Raw genomic sequence first — 16,536 nt, forward strand, 5'->3', positions numbered from 1 at the left:
TTTAACAAACTGTTAATATTTGCTAGAGAGATTAAAGATCTAAAAGCTAGCCTAATGCATAAGTCGCTAGAGGAGATAGCGACACATGGTAGGACTATTAAGCTACCAACTCTATACTAGTAACTAGAAACAGAATCCTTCTATAAAGACAATGTTGCTAAAGAACGTTCAGAAGAACAAAAAAAGTAGACTAACTAGGCTACTAAGGAAGGAAGAATAGGGATAATTACCTAACACTTCTATCTACACTACCTTCTGTAGCACTACTTACACAGTTAATTACTAGAGAACAACTAGATCTGACGTAACAAGTGTCCTTAACAACTGTCCCCTAGGCAGCAGCCTTTATAGCAGGAGCCTAAGCTAGTTTTGTTAGACAATATAGAAGAGAAGTTATAGACAAGGCTAAGATGATAAGAATATATACTATAGGCTTAAAGCCCTATTACAGTTAACTTCTACCTTTGCTGACTTGCTAAACTAAGCTTAAGGATTACCTAATAGGTAAATTATTCTAAGAAGCTAAGCAAGTACACCTTTGAAGTTATTAGGATATAAAATTCTAGTTAGAAATACTATTAAAGAAAATTGAACTAATAGGATAATAGATCCTTAACCGTATGTAGGTATAGACCTATAAGCTTAATAAACACTATTACTTACTAAAGTGTAAGGCGCAACTAGTACTTAGAGGCAACAATTAACAAAATGTGACATTATAAGACACTTACGCAGCCACACTTGCTAGCTAATTATTTTAAATAATAATAGCAATTACAGCTTACTATAATATAGAGCTAGAATAATATAATGTTATAAACGCGTTTGTCTATATAATAATAGAAAAAGAGAATTACATTAAAATGCCTTAAGGCTACTAAAAGCCTAGAATAATCCTATAAATAAACAAGGCGTTATACTGTCTCTGTATCTCCCTACACCTCTAGTAGAAAGAATTTACCACAACGCTTAAGGTACTAGGGTTCCAGAGTATACCCTATAAGCTGTGCTGCCTAATTAGAGATAGAGTTATTATTTTCTTCTATATTAATAATATTATACTTACGTACTACAGAGACAAGAAGCGTAAAGCGTAAGAAGTAATTAGAAACTTAGAAAATAGTTACAAATCTACTAGAGGAGATAACCTTTAGTGGTTCCTTAGCATAGAAATTATCTAAGAAAGAATAGATTAAAAAATCTAACTATTATAAGCTGTATACTTAGACAAGATTAGCTACTTAGCTAATAGGCAGTACATTTAACACAATACTCCTATAGCAGTAATAGAACTTTAGCGAAGGAAGGGTCTAGCAGTGCTAGCAGAAAGTAATACATATTAACGCAAGATTAGGTTGTTACTCTTTTCTACAGTTACTATAAGGCTAGATATTACGTTTGCTACCTTACAACTAGCTTACTTCCTAGTAAATCTAGGACTTAAGCACTATAACGCTGCAGATTAAGTACTACTATACCTCTAAGATACTAAATAATAAGCCCTATAACTAGGAGGAGCTAAAGGACTATAAATTATAAGCAACGCTTTATTTGTAGATAACACCCTAGATTGCAAAAGCTCATAAGGATACGCTATAAGACTATTTAGTAGACTTATTACATAGAGAGCTAACAGGCAAGACACAGTTACCACATTAACTACTAAAGCAGAGCTACCAGCTCTCTTATAAGTAGCTAAAGAAGCACTCTTTATATTAAGACTACTCTGTAAACTTTAAATATAAATAGACACGCGTACTATTACTATCTAGTATAATAATAAGTAAACTATACGCTTAGTAACAGAGAAAGTTTTCTGTCTCTAAACTAAACTTTAATATGTAGTTATCCATAACTATTAGGTTAGATAAGAAGTATCTAAGGGTACAATTAAGATAGAATTTGTGTAGTTAGCAAATATAATTGCAGACAGCATAACAAAGGTCCTACCAGCAAATAAATAGGAGGGTTTTCTTTAATAACTTAGCCTAGCTATTACAGAGCTAGTATAGGTAACAAATATTATGCCTCTTAAGGAAATTTAAGAGTAACTTAAAGAACTTACACTTGCATAACTATTGGCTTAATAAGTCTCTAAGCTAAAGGGGTGTGTTAGATAGAACAAGCTCTAGCAAGGTTGGATCTGTACAATCGAGCAGGGACTAATAGGCTTGTCACACTAGCGAAGAACCTAAATCTCACTGAACACAGGGGAATAGCAACACACAACAATCATTAATATTATTAAGTTACCTTATCACACATTCAGTATACCATTTAACAGTTTCTTAGATACTAGATTTTAATTTTATCTTGTCCTAGATGTTGTAGACTATGTATCTAGTATGTAGTTGTGTAATCTAGCCTGTGTAGTCTATATAGTCCCTTAGCGTTATTATAGAGTTATAGTAGGTTAATCATGCTATTTTACGTTAGCTGTAGTAGTAAGACTTTTAATTATTAGATAGTATAATAAATGTATAATAAGGTAACTTAATAATATTAATAATTGTTGTGTGTCGCTGTTCCCCTGTGTTTAGTGAGATTTAGGTTCTTTAATAGTGTGCTAAGCCTCCTAGTTCCTGCTCGATTGTACAGATCCGACCTTGCTAGAGCTTGTTCTATCTAACACTAGTATAGGTTAAATCACCTTCCGTTACGAGACTCTACTATTACTTAAAGAGAGTAAAGGCCTTACTACTTTAAGTAGGCCCCTCTCTCCGCCCTCTTGTAGCTCGCGGTCTGCTATTTTATCCACTCTACTTCCGAATCTATTAGTTTACCAGATCGCTACTTTTATCCTAATAAAGTCTACCTCACAGCAATATAGACAGCAACATGTTAACAAAGTAGTTGACTGTTCTGTGCTATTAGCTAGTCTACTATATTTAAAACTTTGCAAGAACAAGTAGCCTATCCCTTCGTAAAATAATTCTTTAAATAATATTTGCGTTTAGATGTAGTGAATGTTAAAAAAGTACTATTATTATGCTAAGGCGCGTGTTACGGCGTATCTAAATTGTAAGCATATGTATAAGTATATTTATGTAAAGAGTGTACAAGGCGATCACAAAGGAGGATAGGGTTAAAGAGGATAGTAGGTGTATTGAGGTACGTAGTATACAGTAACAAGACTAATCACTAGTGTATTAGCGATAACTTCCAACACCTTTATATAGTCTGGGCTGACTAGCCCTATAGTAGCTCGCTAAGACTAGCAGAGGTACCTCTAGGCCCAGCGCCTGACAATTTAACTACCTAGTAGTTTGTCTTCCAGAAAAATTTACCAACATCATTTGCCTCGTAGAGTGCAGCGTGAAGAGTCCATTCTACTTTCTGGCCAGCTGGTACTGTTAGGGCCATAATATCCTCTCTTTTAGTCCACTCCTCAATATATGCTGATATGTCCTGGGCTAGGTGGTTGTGAATAGTCACAAAAATGTCTCCCTTGTTGTAGAAAAGAGAGATAGCGACTCCACCAATATTCCGTACAGCGCCTCTTAAAGAATTAATAAAGGTAAAGGTATATTGTCCTTCAGTACGCCTAAACAGATTAGTAAGAGCGCATTAACTTGACTATAACTCTTACTTGTCAAAGCTAACAAGGCCAGAAGCTTGATCTTCTAGACTGTTCTCTCCAGCCCTGTTTAATTTTAGCGACGCCCTTGTCTAAGGATCTAATATAGTACTTTAATTGGAGATCAGTGGTAACTGGATCAATTAAACCCTTTCCTTGATCAGCAGTAGGTGCGGCCAAGCTTGGGGCAACTGCAAGGGCAGCAAGGACATAAACTAGCTGGAAACGCATAGCTGAGATAGTGGAGAGTTTAATAGTAGAGAGTGAAGTAGAGTAGAATTAATCTAAAGTGTTTATGGTGGAGATGTAGTAGGTGGTAATCTATAGGGTAGGCTTACAAGTTACTTATATAGAATCTCTATTTTCTAATAGATTATTAATCTTAGCTAGCTATTTATATCGGTAGAATTTTTCACCCAGAACAATAACGTAATAGCGTTACAGCTGTGTCTAATAAGATTCTACTGTAGTATCCGGCAAAGCCGTAAAAGTACTAAAGGTGGCTCTGGTATAACTAGGATACTATCTAAGTTATCCGAAATGGCCCTGTTAAACTGGTAGATAACCGGCCTTGCCGAACTAGGTTGTGGTTAACTTCAGTTAACGTAGCGGCTAGCCACCAACATAGAAAAATAGCCATCTAAATAGTTCATAATTAATTATACACTCTTATTGTATTCTTTACATATTTAGCATATAATCTTACATAGTTATGTTATACTAAAATACCCCTATTTATGTATATAATACAATGTAGGCAATCCTTAAGTATTAAAGATAAATTCTAGGTAGTAATCAATGCCTGTAATAGGTACACAAAGTACTTAGTAATTAATTTAATTTACAAATAAATAACTGCTAAGCACCCCTGTTAAGCGTACCTACCTACACTATAATTGCCGAATACTATAGTAAGCACTAAGCTACTATAGTAAGCACTAAGCTACTATAGTAAGCACTAAGCTACTACAATAAGCACTAAGCTACTACAGTAAGCACTAAGCTACTACAGTAAGCACTAAGCTACTACAGTAAGCGCTAAGCTACTACAATAAGCACTAAGCTACTACAGTAAGCACTAAGCTACTACAGTAAGCACTAAGCTACTACAGTAAGCACTAAGCTACTACAGTAAGCGCTAAGCTACTACAATAAGCACTAAGCTACTATAGTAAGCACTAAGCTACTACAATAAGCACTAAGCTACTACAGTAAGCACTAAGCTACTACAGTAAGCACTAAGCTACTACAGTAAGCACTAAGCTACTACAGTAAGCGCTAAGCTACTACAATAAGCACTAAGCTACTACAGTAAGCACTAAGCTACTACAGTAAGCACTAAGCTACTACAATAAGCACTAAGCTACTACAGTAAGCACTAAGCTACTACAATAAGCACTAAGCTACTACAGTAAGCACTAAGCTACTACAGTAAGCACTAAGCTACTACAGTAAGCACTGAGCTACTACAGTAAGCGCTAAGCTACTACAGTAAGCACTAAGCTACTACAGTAAGCACTTAGCTACTATAGTAAGCACTAATGTAAAGAGTATAGAAGCCGATTACAAGGGAGGATAGGGTTAAAGAGGATAGTAGGTGTATGAAGGTACGTAGTATGTAGTAACAAGACTAATTACCAGTGTATTAGCAATAACATCTAACACCTCTATATAGTCCCAGCTGACTAGCCCTATAGTAGCTCGCTAAGACTAGCAGAGGTACCTCTACTATGGTCTCCGGTAAAAGTAGAGTCCTATGGCCAGTGCAGACAGGGATTCGACAAGGGTTTCTGGAAGCCTCTACCGAAATTAAGAACATGTCCCACACCAATAAGCAGGCTACCTTTGTCTTAGTAAGATAGAAATCGTCCATGTATATCTGTAATTAACAGTTCCGTATACTAGCCTACGCACTGGCTATAGGACTCTACTTTTGCCAGAGACCATAGTAGGCCCAGCGCCTAACAAATCCGGAGGAGCATTTCAAATGGCTCCTCCCCCTCTAGTCAACGCACGGAGCACGGTTAGGGGCATTCGGCCAGGAATTTGTTAGAATCTTAACACTAACAGTGACAAGTACTATAGTATTAGGCATAAGTAGTGTAGGTAGGTCCGGCATGACCAGGGGTTATCTAGAATTGCCCTATTAACTAAACTACCCTAAATCCACCCTATTTCTGTATATAATACAATGTAAACCTGTCTCTGCCTGCATCTACGTGTTATCTTTAATTATGCCTACATGGTCTTAGCCATCTGCTAAGCTATCTACCCCTCATCACCACCGGTACCTATTACGAGATGAGCGTCTCTCGGTACAGACCCTCTGTTAGGCCAGCCACACCTTCAGGTTTATTGCTAAGCTCCTTAACATTATAGAGAGACAAGTTAGCTATGCTCTTGCTAGTAAACAGGTTACACTAAGAAGTCGATCTAGTCGCCTACGAACTCTTACAGAGGCCTAGGTAGATAACCCTAAGGCCTACGTCTAATCCTTACAACGCATGCGTTAGATAAGCTACCACTGTGCCGGTGCACACGGTAACTGCCTTAGTAAGAACCAGGATGCTTAGCTTGTGTACGTAATCTGGCCGGCAGAAAGGTATAAGAAGCCTTGACAGTAGCTGCTAAGGCACAACACAGATGACAACAACTAGAAACACTTACTTAAAGAATTCAATTACCGTACTACCCATCTCTCTAACCTTTAACAATAATAATAATCTTAATAAGTATTCTTCCTAATGTGCCTGCTAATAAGATGCTTTAATACTTATACTGGAACAAAATAGTAACCTAACTAGGGGGCACGGTATAGCAGGTAACATCGAAATTCTGCTACTCTAAAGGCTAGGGTATAGTTTAGGAATTATCCTGTTAATTCTAGACTAGGACGTAATTATCTGAATATCTGCCACTCTAAAGGCTGGGGCACGGGCTAGGAATTATCCTGTTAATTCTGGACCAGGACGTTACTATCAGAACTATTATTTAGAAAACCAGAAAACAAGCTTAAAACAAGGCGGGCATCTAGTTAATCTAGAAAAGCCTTAGCTAAGGGACTATCTTAGTCTAATTTCTAATGCTTATTATATATATTATCCGCACAGTTCTGCTTCGCCCTATTCCTTAGGGCTAGGGGAACATAAAAGACAGGTACTAAGCTGCTTTCACAGACAGAGCAATTAAGATCAATTTAATTACAAGAAACTATTATCTACTTAGAATAACAGACTACTAAGGATTAATGTACACTACTATTGTCAGATAATATGCTTAATGTGCAAAGATAATAATGAAGGTGATTGATTAATAATTATCTGTCTTAATGGCTGATTTTATGTGTGTGTGCCGCTAGCCCCTAAGTTAACTAAGGTTAACCCTAAACCCCCTAACTTCGTTTGGTAAGGTTAGTTATCTGACACACACCCTTAGATTTAAGGCCCTAATTAAAGCTGGACATGACTGGCTCTTATTGTACCTCTAGGTTAGAGAGCTTTTAGTTAAGTAATTCTATCTAGGTGTTAGCTGGCTTTCTTTGTTTAGTATGTTTCTCTAGTCCTAGCTGCCTTAGAAAGGTTAACTACTTACTTGCAGGCAGAGCCTTTGTAAGTCTGTTAGCTAACATCTTAGTAGATAGGACATAGGTTACTATTATAGTACCTTTGTTTACCTCTTAATACAGCTAGTAGTTATAAATATCTATATATCGTAGTTTAGTTTAGAGTTTTAAGACTTCCTTATTAATTAATTAGATAGTCTAGGTATTATTATATTAAATAGTAACTGTTAATTATAAGAGTTGCATGCTAAGTTCTAACAATAGTTATAAGATAAAGATAGCTTCCTTAGCCACCTGTGCTAGGGTAAGTAGCTCTACTTTAGTTGTTAATGTAGTAACTATGTCTTGTTTATTAGCTCTCTAGGTAATAAGTCTTCTGTATAGTTTAATAGTATATCCTTAAAAGCTCTTCCTATTAAGAGTATTATTAGCAAATCATGCATTACTAGCAACTACTAGGTGCTTGTTGCCTCTAAAGGTAAGGGACAGGTCTTGTGTTCCTTGTAGGTACAATAGTACTTAATCTGCTGCGTTATAGTGCTGCTGTCTAGGGTTATTAAGGAACTGTGCCAGCCTAGATGTAGCAAATGTAATATTAGGCCTAGTTGTAATTGCAACAAAGAGGAAAGATCTAATTTTTCTCTAGTATTTATTAATTTCTAATGCTGCAGCTTCCCCTTTATTTAGTAGAAGCTTAACACTTAATATTAGTGTGTTATGTTGTATGTCTGTCTTATCTGCTAGGGAGCTAATTCTGTTAATGTATAACGTCTGTAAGAGAAGGATCTTTAGGATGTCTTAGTCTTAGGTTGTCTCCACTCCTAGGAACTATTACAGATTATTTCCTCTAATAAGAGAGTATTTGTTAGTAATATAGCTAAGGGCCTTGTCTACCCTATATCTTCTAGTTAGGTAATAAGCTATAATAATATTGTCTATATAGAAGAAGATAGTAACTCTATTCTTAAGTAAGTAGTAGGGTTTATAGGGAATAACTACAAATCTATAGCTTATTAGAGTAGATATAAATTCCTTTTGCTAGATAAGTAGAGAGATTCTTAGTCTATATAGTGCCTTGTGTAGCTGTAGGACTATACCTAGTTTCTAATACCTACGTAGCATCCTTTTAAAGACCTCTCTGTTAATTAATATATAAATAAAGGCGTTTACAACATTAAACTACTTAAGTTCTAGGTTATATGCTGCTAAAATTGCTATAAGTATTCAAAAGGACCTGCTAGCTAGTATTACTGCGTAGGTATCTTTAGAAGTAATATTTTGTTACTAGTTACCTTAGACTACTAGTTGCGCCTTATATTTAAGTAGGTAGTAGTTCTTATTAAGCTTGTATGTGTATACCCATATACAGTTAAGTATCTAGTATCCTACTACCCTAGTCTTTATTAGGGGTACTTTAGACTATAACTCTATGTTCTAATAGCTACTAAGGTGCTCTTGCTTAGCTTCCTTAAACTATTAGTAAAGCAGGTGGTCCCCTAGGTTTAATTGTGCCGTTAGCTCTAGTAGGAGTTAGCTTTAATAAGGCTTAAGCCCTTTTATTAATATTTGTTTTTACCTAGCCTTATTAATATTGTTGCCTTAGTATGTGCCTATGTATCTGCCTTATATGCTAGCTATAAATGCAGCTTTCTACAGGATAGTTTATAAAGTTCCTTAAGATTGCGCTAGCGTTAATTCTGACTAATTAGCAGTTAACTAGTGCTACCTACTAACTCCTAATTAGCTGTTACCTCTTACTAATTAAGATAGCAATAACATGTTTATTAACAGCGTACCTAGTAGCAATGTTAGAGGAGGAGTTAGATATATATGTCCAGCTTTCTATCTATTATTATATCCTAGTTAATCTTCTATAGTATTTAAGTGTGTAATAGTGTTATCCTTATAGAGTAACTAGATTTTAGCCTTATTTTAGGGTAGGGGTGGAAGCTCTACGCTTCTTGTCTATATGGCTATCTCTTTAAGAGTGCTGTACATAAGGTTGTCTATTAGGTTCTAAGTCTAGCTGCTAAAGACAGTATCCTTATTAAAGATTATGTCTCTCATACTAATAACTTTTACTAAGGTTAGAATCTATATCTAATATATGTTTAAGGATTAGTATCCTACTAGGTATCCTACCTATACTCTTAGGTCTAGTTACTAGAGTTATAATTTTCCTTAAAGGTTGTTACTTATAAGAGTAAAGGCTTTACATTAATAAACTTTTAGATATGCCTAGTTTAGTTTCCTACTTTATATATTTAGGCTAGCTAGTTAAGCTGTATAGGTAAAGAACACATTATAGGGTGTTTTCTAGTTATTTAATAACCTTAGTTTTTAGTTGTGTAGGTATACTACTGCCCTTATAATCTTTAGCTATATTTCCTATAGTAGGTTTACGTCTAATCTTATAGTGCGTACCTTATCTTTTATTCCACCCCCTAAGTATTTAGCACCTCTGTTCTGTGCTTAGGTGTCTAGTGCAGAAGGCTTAAGCCTAATTAATTATGCAGCGCACTATCTTAATACTTCTAGTTTTATTATAGTAATTTTACTATCACACTTAATTACCTTAACCTAGATCTTATATTGTTTTAACAGGAAATGTGTAAGAGTGTCTAGTAAGTAGATAATTGTCTTTCCTAGTTAATTATCTTTAAAATAGAAGTCCTAGAGGAAGCTAGATTGCCTGTTAATAGTAAGTAATTAGCTCTTTTCTTTAGTAAAGCTTCCTTCTTTATATAAGTGGAAGTTAATTGCTATACGTTCTCCTAGTCCTTTATCGCTTTTTTATAGTATTTAACTAATTTGCCTCTTAGTCTTAGCTTATCTGCAAGCATTACATTAGACTGTAGTAATACCCCTAACTCTTACCCCCTAAGAATGTTATATAAGGTGTTTAATAGTAGCTGCTCTAGGGTGCCCTATTTCCTTATGCTATAGTAGAGCAGTAGTAGTCTTAGGTATTTAGCCTTGTGTTAATTGTATTACAAATACTACCTATAGCTGTTCCCTAAGTACCTATTATCTATATTGTTTATCTAAGGATGTAATAGCTGTATTGTCTACTTATCGAAGCTAAGTTAGATCTCCTTTTATGTCCTACCAGATGCCCTATTAACGTAGTTGTTAGAAAGAGCTAAGGCTGTAAAGTATGTCTAGACACTATGCTACGTTGTGTAATTTAAGAGTAGTTAGTTGGCTTATATTTAATAGATAGAGATAGACCGAGCTATATCCCTATATCTATACCTAGGAGTTTCCTGCCTATAGGTAGTTATTTAATGTAGGTAGAGTAAGGTCTTGTATTTAGTCCTTATTGTTTGTAATATAGATTAGTAATCCTAAGTTAAGGGTAAAGGAGTTTCTAAGAGGGTAGCTTAGTAGCTCTATATTGTATAATTCTTTAACTAGACTTATATTAATTATTAATATCTTCTGTTCCTGTAGTTATCCTAGAGGTGCCTCTAGTGTTTAGGATGTCTTAATAGCTAGTGTCTTAGTGTAAGCTTGTTTTGCAGATTTAACCTAATCTTAAAGGTTAGCATTTTATTCTATCCTAAATTGTACTATCTTAGCAATTCTATTACGTAGGGTAAACTATTCTAGTGCTTTATCTTTATAGACGTAGTAGCAATCTTCTAGTCTATAGCGTTGTCTATAAGCAGGGCATTTTGCTCCTCTAGCTGCTGCTGTATCCCCTCTTAGGTACTGCTTAGATATAGTTATTTAACTAATGTTCTGTTTTTAACAAGGTCTTCTCTATCTCCTCTGTGTAGTAGGAGTAGATAATGCGTCTTTAACAACATAAGAGGCGTCACTATTAGTGTCTAGGGTAGATTTACTACTAGTAGTAAAAGTTAAGTTGTTCCCTGCAGCAAAGGCGCCCCTTTACTGTCTCCCCTTAGAGTAGTACTTACTTATATGCTCTTAGAAGCGTTTTATTATTTCTTTGTAAGTTATGTTTTGTTCATATCTGCTATAGTCCTAGAATGTTATTACCTAGGTTAGCGCTATTTTTATTACTAAATCTAAGAAGTCTTAGACAGTGTCTTATATATTGTATATTTCAGCAACACCCTCTATTTTAGCGTTAGTTACAGCATAATTATACTTAAGGAGCTAGGTATCCTAGCTCCTAGGTTATCTTATTAGTTTAAGGGCTGCTAGGTATTAGTAGCGTGCGCGTAATTGTTCTTCTTTAGTATTAATACTAACTATATGTTTAAAGCTAATAAGCTATATTTAAATTAATTTACCTAGTTAGCAACAGTTCTTTATAAGGTTAGGTAATACTAAGCTTTAGATAAATATTACTACCTTTTCTAGGTTAGTTTGTTCCTTGCAGTAGTCTCTATCTGCTATCTTGTAGGATTTAAGGCAGCTCTTCTAATAGTTATTATCTTCCTTCTATGCCTTTAGGCTGTTAGCTAATAGTTTAGATAGGATTTCTAGAAGCTAAGGGTTTCCTTGTTTATTATTGCTAAGAGCTAGCCTCCTCTTATAGTTAGTAATGTCTAGGGCGTTAGGTACTTGTAGCTTAGTCCTTAGAGGGATAGTCTGGTTTAGGTCTATCTTCTCCTATACGTCTAGAGAGGCGCAGCAGGTCTGTAGTTAATATAACTAAGGTGTGTAGGTTATATAATCTATAAGAATTATTATTAAATTACGCCTAGTTAATAGCAATATATTAAAAGGGTATTCTAGTAGTGTTAGTAAGACTCTAATTGTTAGATAATATGCTTAATGTGCAAAGATAATAATAAAGGTGATTAATTAATAATTATCTGTCTTAATGGCTCATTTTATGTGCGGGTGCCGCTAGCCCCTGAGTTAACCGAGGTTAACCCCAAACCACCCAACTTGGTTCGGCAAGGTCGGTTATCTGACAACTATAGACAACCCTTTTAACTCTATAGAGACACTATCTTCCCTAACAGGAAACAGCTAGTAGGATGTTGTTCTAATAAAGGGAAGGTCTATCTAACTATCCTTTAATAGAAAGGAGGTTATAGAGTTCCTTAATAACTATAACCGCATAGCAGAAAACAGAGGATTAAGTAATAAGCAGAAGGTTAGGGTCCTCCCTAACTACTACTATACTTACTGGAGGAGGTTTATTAAACGCTTAAAACTATACGCCCTAAATAATTAGGTTAAGCTTTAGATCGCTATAAAGGATTACTAGAAAGACTAGGACACTGCTTAACGCATAGGCAATTAAGCGTTCCTTAAAGCCTATATTAAAGAAACCTCTTAAGCCTTCCCTAGACTATTATACTACTATACTGACTTTATAGTATACAGTAATATATATTAAAAGAATAATAATATTCTAACCTCTAAGGAGGGATACTACTTCTTCTTAGGACTACTAAAGGTTAACAAAGACCTTGTCCCCTTTAACATACATAATAGGCTAGACATAAAGGATTACTCTTTATTTATACTTAATAATATCTATAATTTTATAAAAAGGGTGCATAAGCAGCGCTAAGTCTTAAAGGAATCTGCACTTAGAAGGGACAATAAATATACTAAGGAAACCTAGCGCCTTATAAACCGCACTAAGGAGCTAATTAACGCTAAGTCTATTGTTACCTAGGCTAAGGATTAACTAGCTACTAAGGGTAGTAGGAGTAAAACACCTCTACCTCCTAGTGTTAATAAAGACGTTAAAGAGCTTGTCTAGGCAATAGGCGGAGAGAAGCTATCCCTAGCAGAGGTTAGCATCCTTATAAACTCTAACAATCAGATAAGAGAAATCCTTTAGTCTCCTACTAATTACGCTTACTTTATTTCTTAAGCAACTAGAGCTAGTGCTACCTAGGAAAGGAACGATGGCTCTTACATTACTAACGCACCTAGGAACGTTAACCTATGACAAGGAGAAAAGAGTTGCATATAAACGACAGCAGCTAATACTTAGTTTAAGACTACGCTATATTAAGCTTTTTAATTACTTATTTAAAAGGTAATATGCCCCTTTCCTAAGAGGAAAAAGGCTCACTCATTAGAGAATAAGAGATCAGAAGTTTAGCAATACTCTGTTCCTAGCAGAAATAGCACTCTTTAAGAAATTGATCCTAAACAGAGAAGCAGCTATAGCTTTTAAATTTCTAAATCTAGGCAAATTGAGAAGGAGGTTTCTCCTCTATACTAGATTAGGACAATCCTACATAAAGCTTAGTAGGTTAAGACCTTTCCTATTGTAAGAATCCTAGAAGGAGAACTTGTTAAGATGTTAAACAACATGTTAGAACAAGGAATACTTAAGTAATGCAACAGCTAATACAGTAACCTATAGCATTTAGTGTCTAAAAAAGACAGTATATTTTAGTTTATTAATAATGCTTAACAAATAAATAAGGTCTCTATCTAAGATATAGGAACTCTGCTAACTACAGACAATTTCTCTAAGAGGTTTGCTAGTTATAAGATTATGTTACTTATAGACTTCTTCTTTAGTTATAACTAGATAATACTGCATAGAGACAGTAGAGATATAACATTAGTTATAATGCTAATTAGTCTTTTATAATCATATACCCTAGTTTAAGGGGCTACTAACTTAGTAGCTGTCTTCTAAAGAATTATAACAAAGATTCTTAAGGATTACTAGCTAGATACACTTCCTTTCCTTAATAACGTTACTAGTAGTAGCCTAAAGACAGATTATAATAGTAAGGAGGCTTTACCTAGTGTTTAGCGATATATGCTTAAGCACATCTAGTAACTAGATAGGGTCCTTACAGACGTAGAAAGAGCTAGCAGCACAGTGTTAGGGCTTAAATGCTACTAGGGACACAATTAACTAGGGGTAGTTAGCTACAAAGTTTCTGCAGAAGGACAATATCTAGTAAAAAATAAGGTTAACATAATTGCAAATTGGCTAGAGTGTTAGAACCTAAAGGAGGTCTAAATATTTGTAGGAATTGTAGTGTACTACTGCATCTAGATACCCTTATTTGCCTTAACAGTAAAACTCTAATTCTAGTTATTGAAAAACAACGCAGTATAGCAATAGGGCAACGCAGAACAAAGCTTAATGTTACTCTAAAAAAAGTACATTGTTAACGCACCTACACTTATAACAATACCTTACAAAAATCCTAGTTTAGTGTTTCTCTTAGTTAATCTAAGTAATAAAGGCGCAGGGGCATGCCTTAAACAAATAGGCCTAGATAGAAAACAACACCTATATAGGTTTAAAAGCACTGTCTAGTCTAAGGTAGAAAGTAGGTAGCACTTAGCAAAGCTTAAATATAAGGTAGTTGTTTAGGCACTTAAGAAGTTTAGGATGTAGCTATATAGTATACTCTTTATTATTAAGACTAACACCTAGACATTAATTGCCCAGCTAAACAGGTTCTTATTAGACCTTCTAGGCTTAATTATAAACAGGTGGCTTGCTGTAATTCTACTCTAGGACTTTAAAATACGCTATATACTAGGAACAAAGAACGTAGTTATAGACGCACTATTAAGATACCTAAAGCTAGAGGGGTAGGAGAACCTAGACAAGCCTAAATCTAACGTTAAGGAGTTTGTTAAAAACTTAATAGTAAATGTAGTGTTAGGTGACCAGGTTAATATAAGGACTACCCAGATTCTAAGACAGGAATACTCCTAGAAATTAGAGAAACATTAACCCTAACCATAGGTTAAGAATGAAAGAGTGCAGGGCTTAGAAGAAGAGAGCTATAAACTTCTTTAAGAGGGACAGCTACTTATTCTAAAAAACTTTAAAGAATATTACTATTAGGCGTGTAGTTAATAATGCAGATATCTAAACAGTAGTTATATAGGACATCTACTAAACTTATTAGATAACCAACCTTGCCGAACCAAGTTGGGGGGTTGGGGTTAACCTCGGTTAACTTAGGGGCTAGCGGCACACACACATAAAATCAGCCATTAAGACAGATAATTCTTAATTAATTACCTTTGTTATTATCTTTGCACATTAAGCATATTATCTAACAATTAAGAGTCTCATTAACACTACTAAAATACCCTTTTAATATGTCGCTATTAATTATGCGTAGTTCAATAATAATTGTTATAGATTACATAACCTACACACCTTAGTTACATTAACTATAGACCTACTACGCCTCTCTAGACGTATGTAAGAAGATAGACCTAAATTAGACTATCCCTCTAAGCACTAAGCTATAAGTACCTAACGCCTTAGACATTAGTAACTATAAGAGGAGGCTAGCCCTTAGCAATAATGAACAAGGAAACCCTTAGCTTCTAGAAACCCTATCTAAACTATTAGCTAACAGACTAAAGGCATACAAGGACATTAATAACTATTAGAAGAGCTGCCTTAAATCCTATAAGATAGCAGATAGAGACTACTGCAAGGAACAAACTAACCTAGACAAGGTAGTAATATTTATCTAAAGCTTAGTATTACCTAACCTTATAAAGAACTGCTGCTAACTAGGTAAATTAATTCAAATATAGCTTATTAGCCTTAAACATATAGTTAGTATTAATACTAAAGAAGAACAATTACGCGCACGCCACTAATACCTAGCAGCCCTTAAACTAATAAGACAACCTAGGAGCTAGAATACCTAGCTCCTTAAGTATAATTATGCTGCAACTAACACTAAAACTAAGAGTGTTGCTAGAATATATAATATATATGACACTGTCTAAGACTTCTTAGATTTAGTAATAAAAATAATGCTAACCTAGGTAATAGCATTCTAGGACTATAGCAGACAAGAATAAAACATAACTTACAAAGAAATAATAAAACGCTTCTAAGAGCATATAAGTAAGTACTACTCTAAGGGGAGACAGTAAAGAGGCGCCTTTGCTGCAGGGAACAACTTAACTTTTACTACTAGTAGTAAATCTACCCTAGACACTAATAGGGACGCCTCTTATGTTGTTAAAGACGCATTATCTACTCCTACTACACAGAGGAGATAGAGAAGACCATGTTAAAAACAGAATATTAGTTAAATAACTATATCTAAGCAGTCCCTAAGAGGGGATACAGCAGTAGCTAGAGGAGCAAAATGCCCTGCTTATAGATAATGCTATAGACTACAAGATTGCTACTACGTCTATAAAGATAAAGAACTAGAATAGTTTACCCTATGTAATAGAATTGCTAAGATAGTATAATTTAGGATGTAACAAAATGCTAACTATTAAGATTAGGTTAGATCTGCGAAACAAGCTTGCACTAAGACACTAGCTATTGAGTTATCCTAAACACTAGAGGCACCTCTAGGATAACTACAGGAACAGAAGATATTACTAATTAATATAAGTCTAGTTAAAGAATTATATAATATAGAGCTACTAAGCTACCCTCTTAGAAACTCCTTTATTCTTAACTTAGGATTAATAATCTATATTATAAACA

At 34.8% G+C, this 16,536-nt stretch overlaps 1 protein-coding gene across 1 annotated transcript, besides 26 other annotated features; it reads right to left on the reverse strand.

Moving 5' to 3' along the window:
• Positions 1-152: part of a mobile genetic element that runs on past the window's edge.
• Positions 1-2,122: part of a mobile genetic element that runs on past the window's edge.
• Positions 1,031-1,065: a tandem repeat.
• A 526-nt stretch (positions 2,123-2,648) lies between the features above and the next one.
• Positions 2,649-2,821: a dispersed repeat.
• A 190-nt stretch (positions 2,822-3,011) lies between these two features.
• Positions 3,012-3,050: a tandem repeat.
• Positions 3,028-3,250: a mobile genetic element.
• Positions 3,251-3,258: 8 nt separating this feature from the next.
• On the reverse strand, positions 3,259-3,808 carry EKO05_0003913 (uncharacterized protein; the record flags this gene model as incomplete). The annotated part of the gene is made up of 3 exons (XM_059636268.1): positions 3,259-3,544; positions 3,590-3,643; positions 3,690-3,808. The coding sequence occupies 3 exons, from the start codon at positions 3,806-3,808 to the stop codon at positions 3,259-3,261; spliced, it is 459 nt and encodes a 152-aa protein (XP_059492251.1).
• A 257-nt stretch (positions 3,809-4,065) lies between these two features.
• Positions 4,066-4,130: a dispersed repeat.
• A 6-nt stretch (positions 4,131-4,136) lies between these two features.
• Positions 4,137-4,284: a dispersed repeat.
• An 8-nt stretch (positions 4,285-4,292) lies between these two features.
• Positions 4,293-4,489: a dispersed repeat.
• Positions 4,345-4,491: a mobile genetic element.
• Positions 4,492-5,119: 628 nt separating this feature from the next.
• Positions 5,120-5,305: a mobile genetic element.
• Positions 5,306-5,345: a dispersed repeat.
• Positions 5,346-5,487: 142 nt separating this feature from the next.
• Positions 5,488-5,526: a dispersed repeat.
• A 22-nt stretch (positions 5,527-5,548) lies between these two features.
• Positions 5,549-5,620: a mobile genetic element.
• A 34-nt stretch (positions 5,621-5,654) lies between these two features.
• Positions 5,655-5,803: a dispersed repeat.
• Positions 5,804-5,823: 20 nt separating this feature from the next.
• Positions 5,824-6,101: a mobile genetic element.
• A 1-nt stretch (position 6,102) lies between these two features.
• Positions 6,103-6,362: a mobile genetic element.
• Positions 6,286-6,309: a tandem repeat.
• Position 6,363: 1 nt separating the features above from the next.
• Positions 6,364-6,838: a dispersed repeat.
• Positions 6,833-11,966: a mobile genetic element.
• Positions 8,840-8,903: a tandem repeat.
• Positions 11,967-12,024: a dispersed repeat.
• Positions 12,025-12,030: 6 nt separating this feature from the next.
• Positions 12,031-13,037: a dispersed repeat.
• Positions 13,032-14,971: a mobile genetic element.
• A 3-nt stretch (positions 14,972-14,974) lies between these two features.
• Positions 14,975-15,031: a dispersed repeat.
• Positions 15,032-16,536: part of a mobile genetic element that runs on past the window's edge.

Source organism: Ascochyta rabiei, chromosome 6 (assembly GCF_004011695.2).
Source record: "Ascochyta rabiei chromosome 6, complete sequence".
Taxonomy (NCBI): Eukaryota; Fungi; Ascomycota; class Dothideomycetes; order Pleosporales; family Didymellaceae; genus Ascochyta; species Ascochyta rabiei.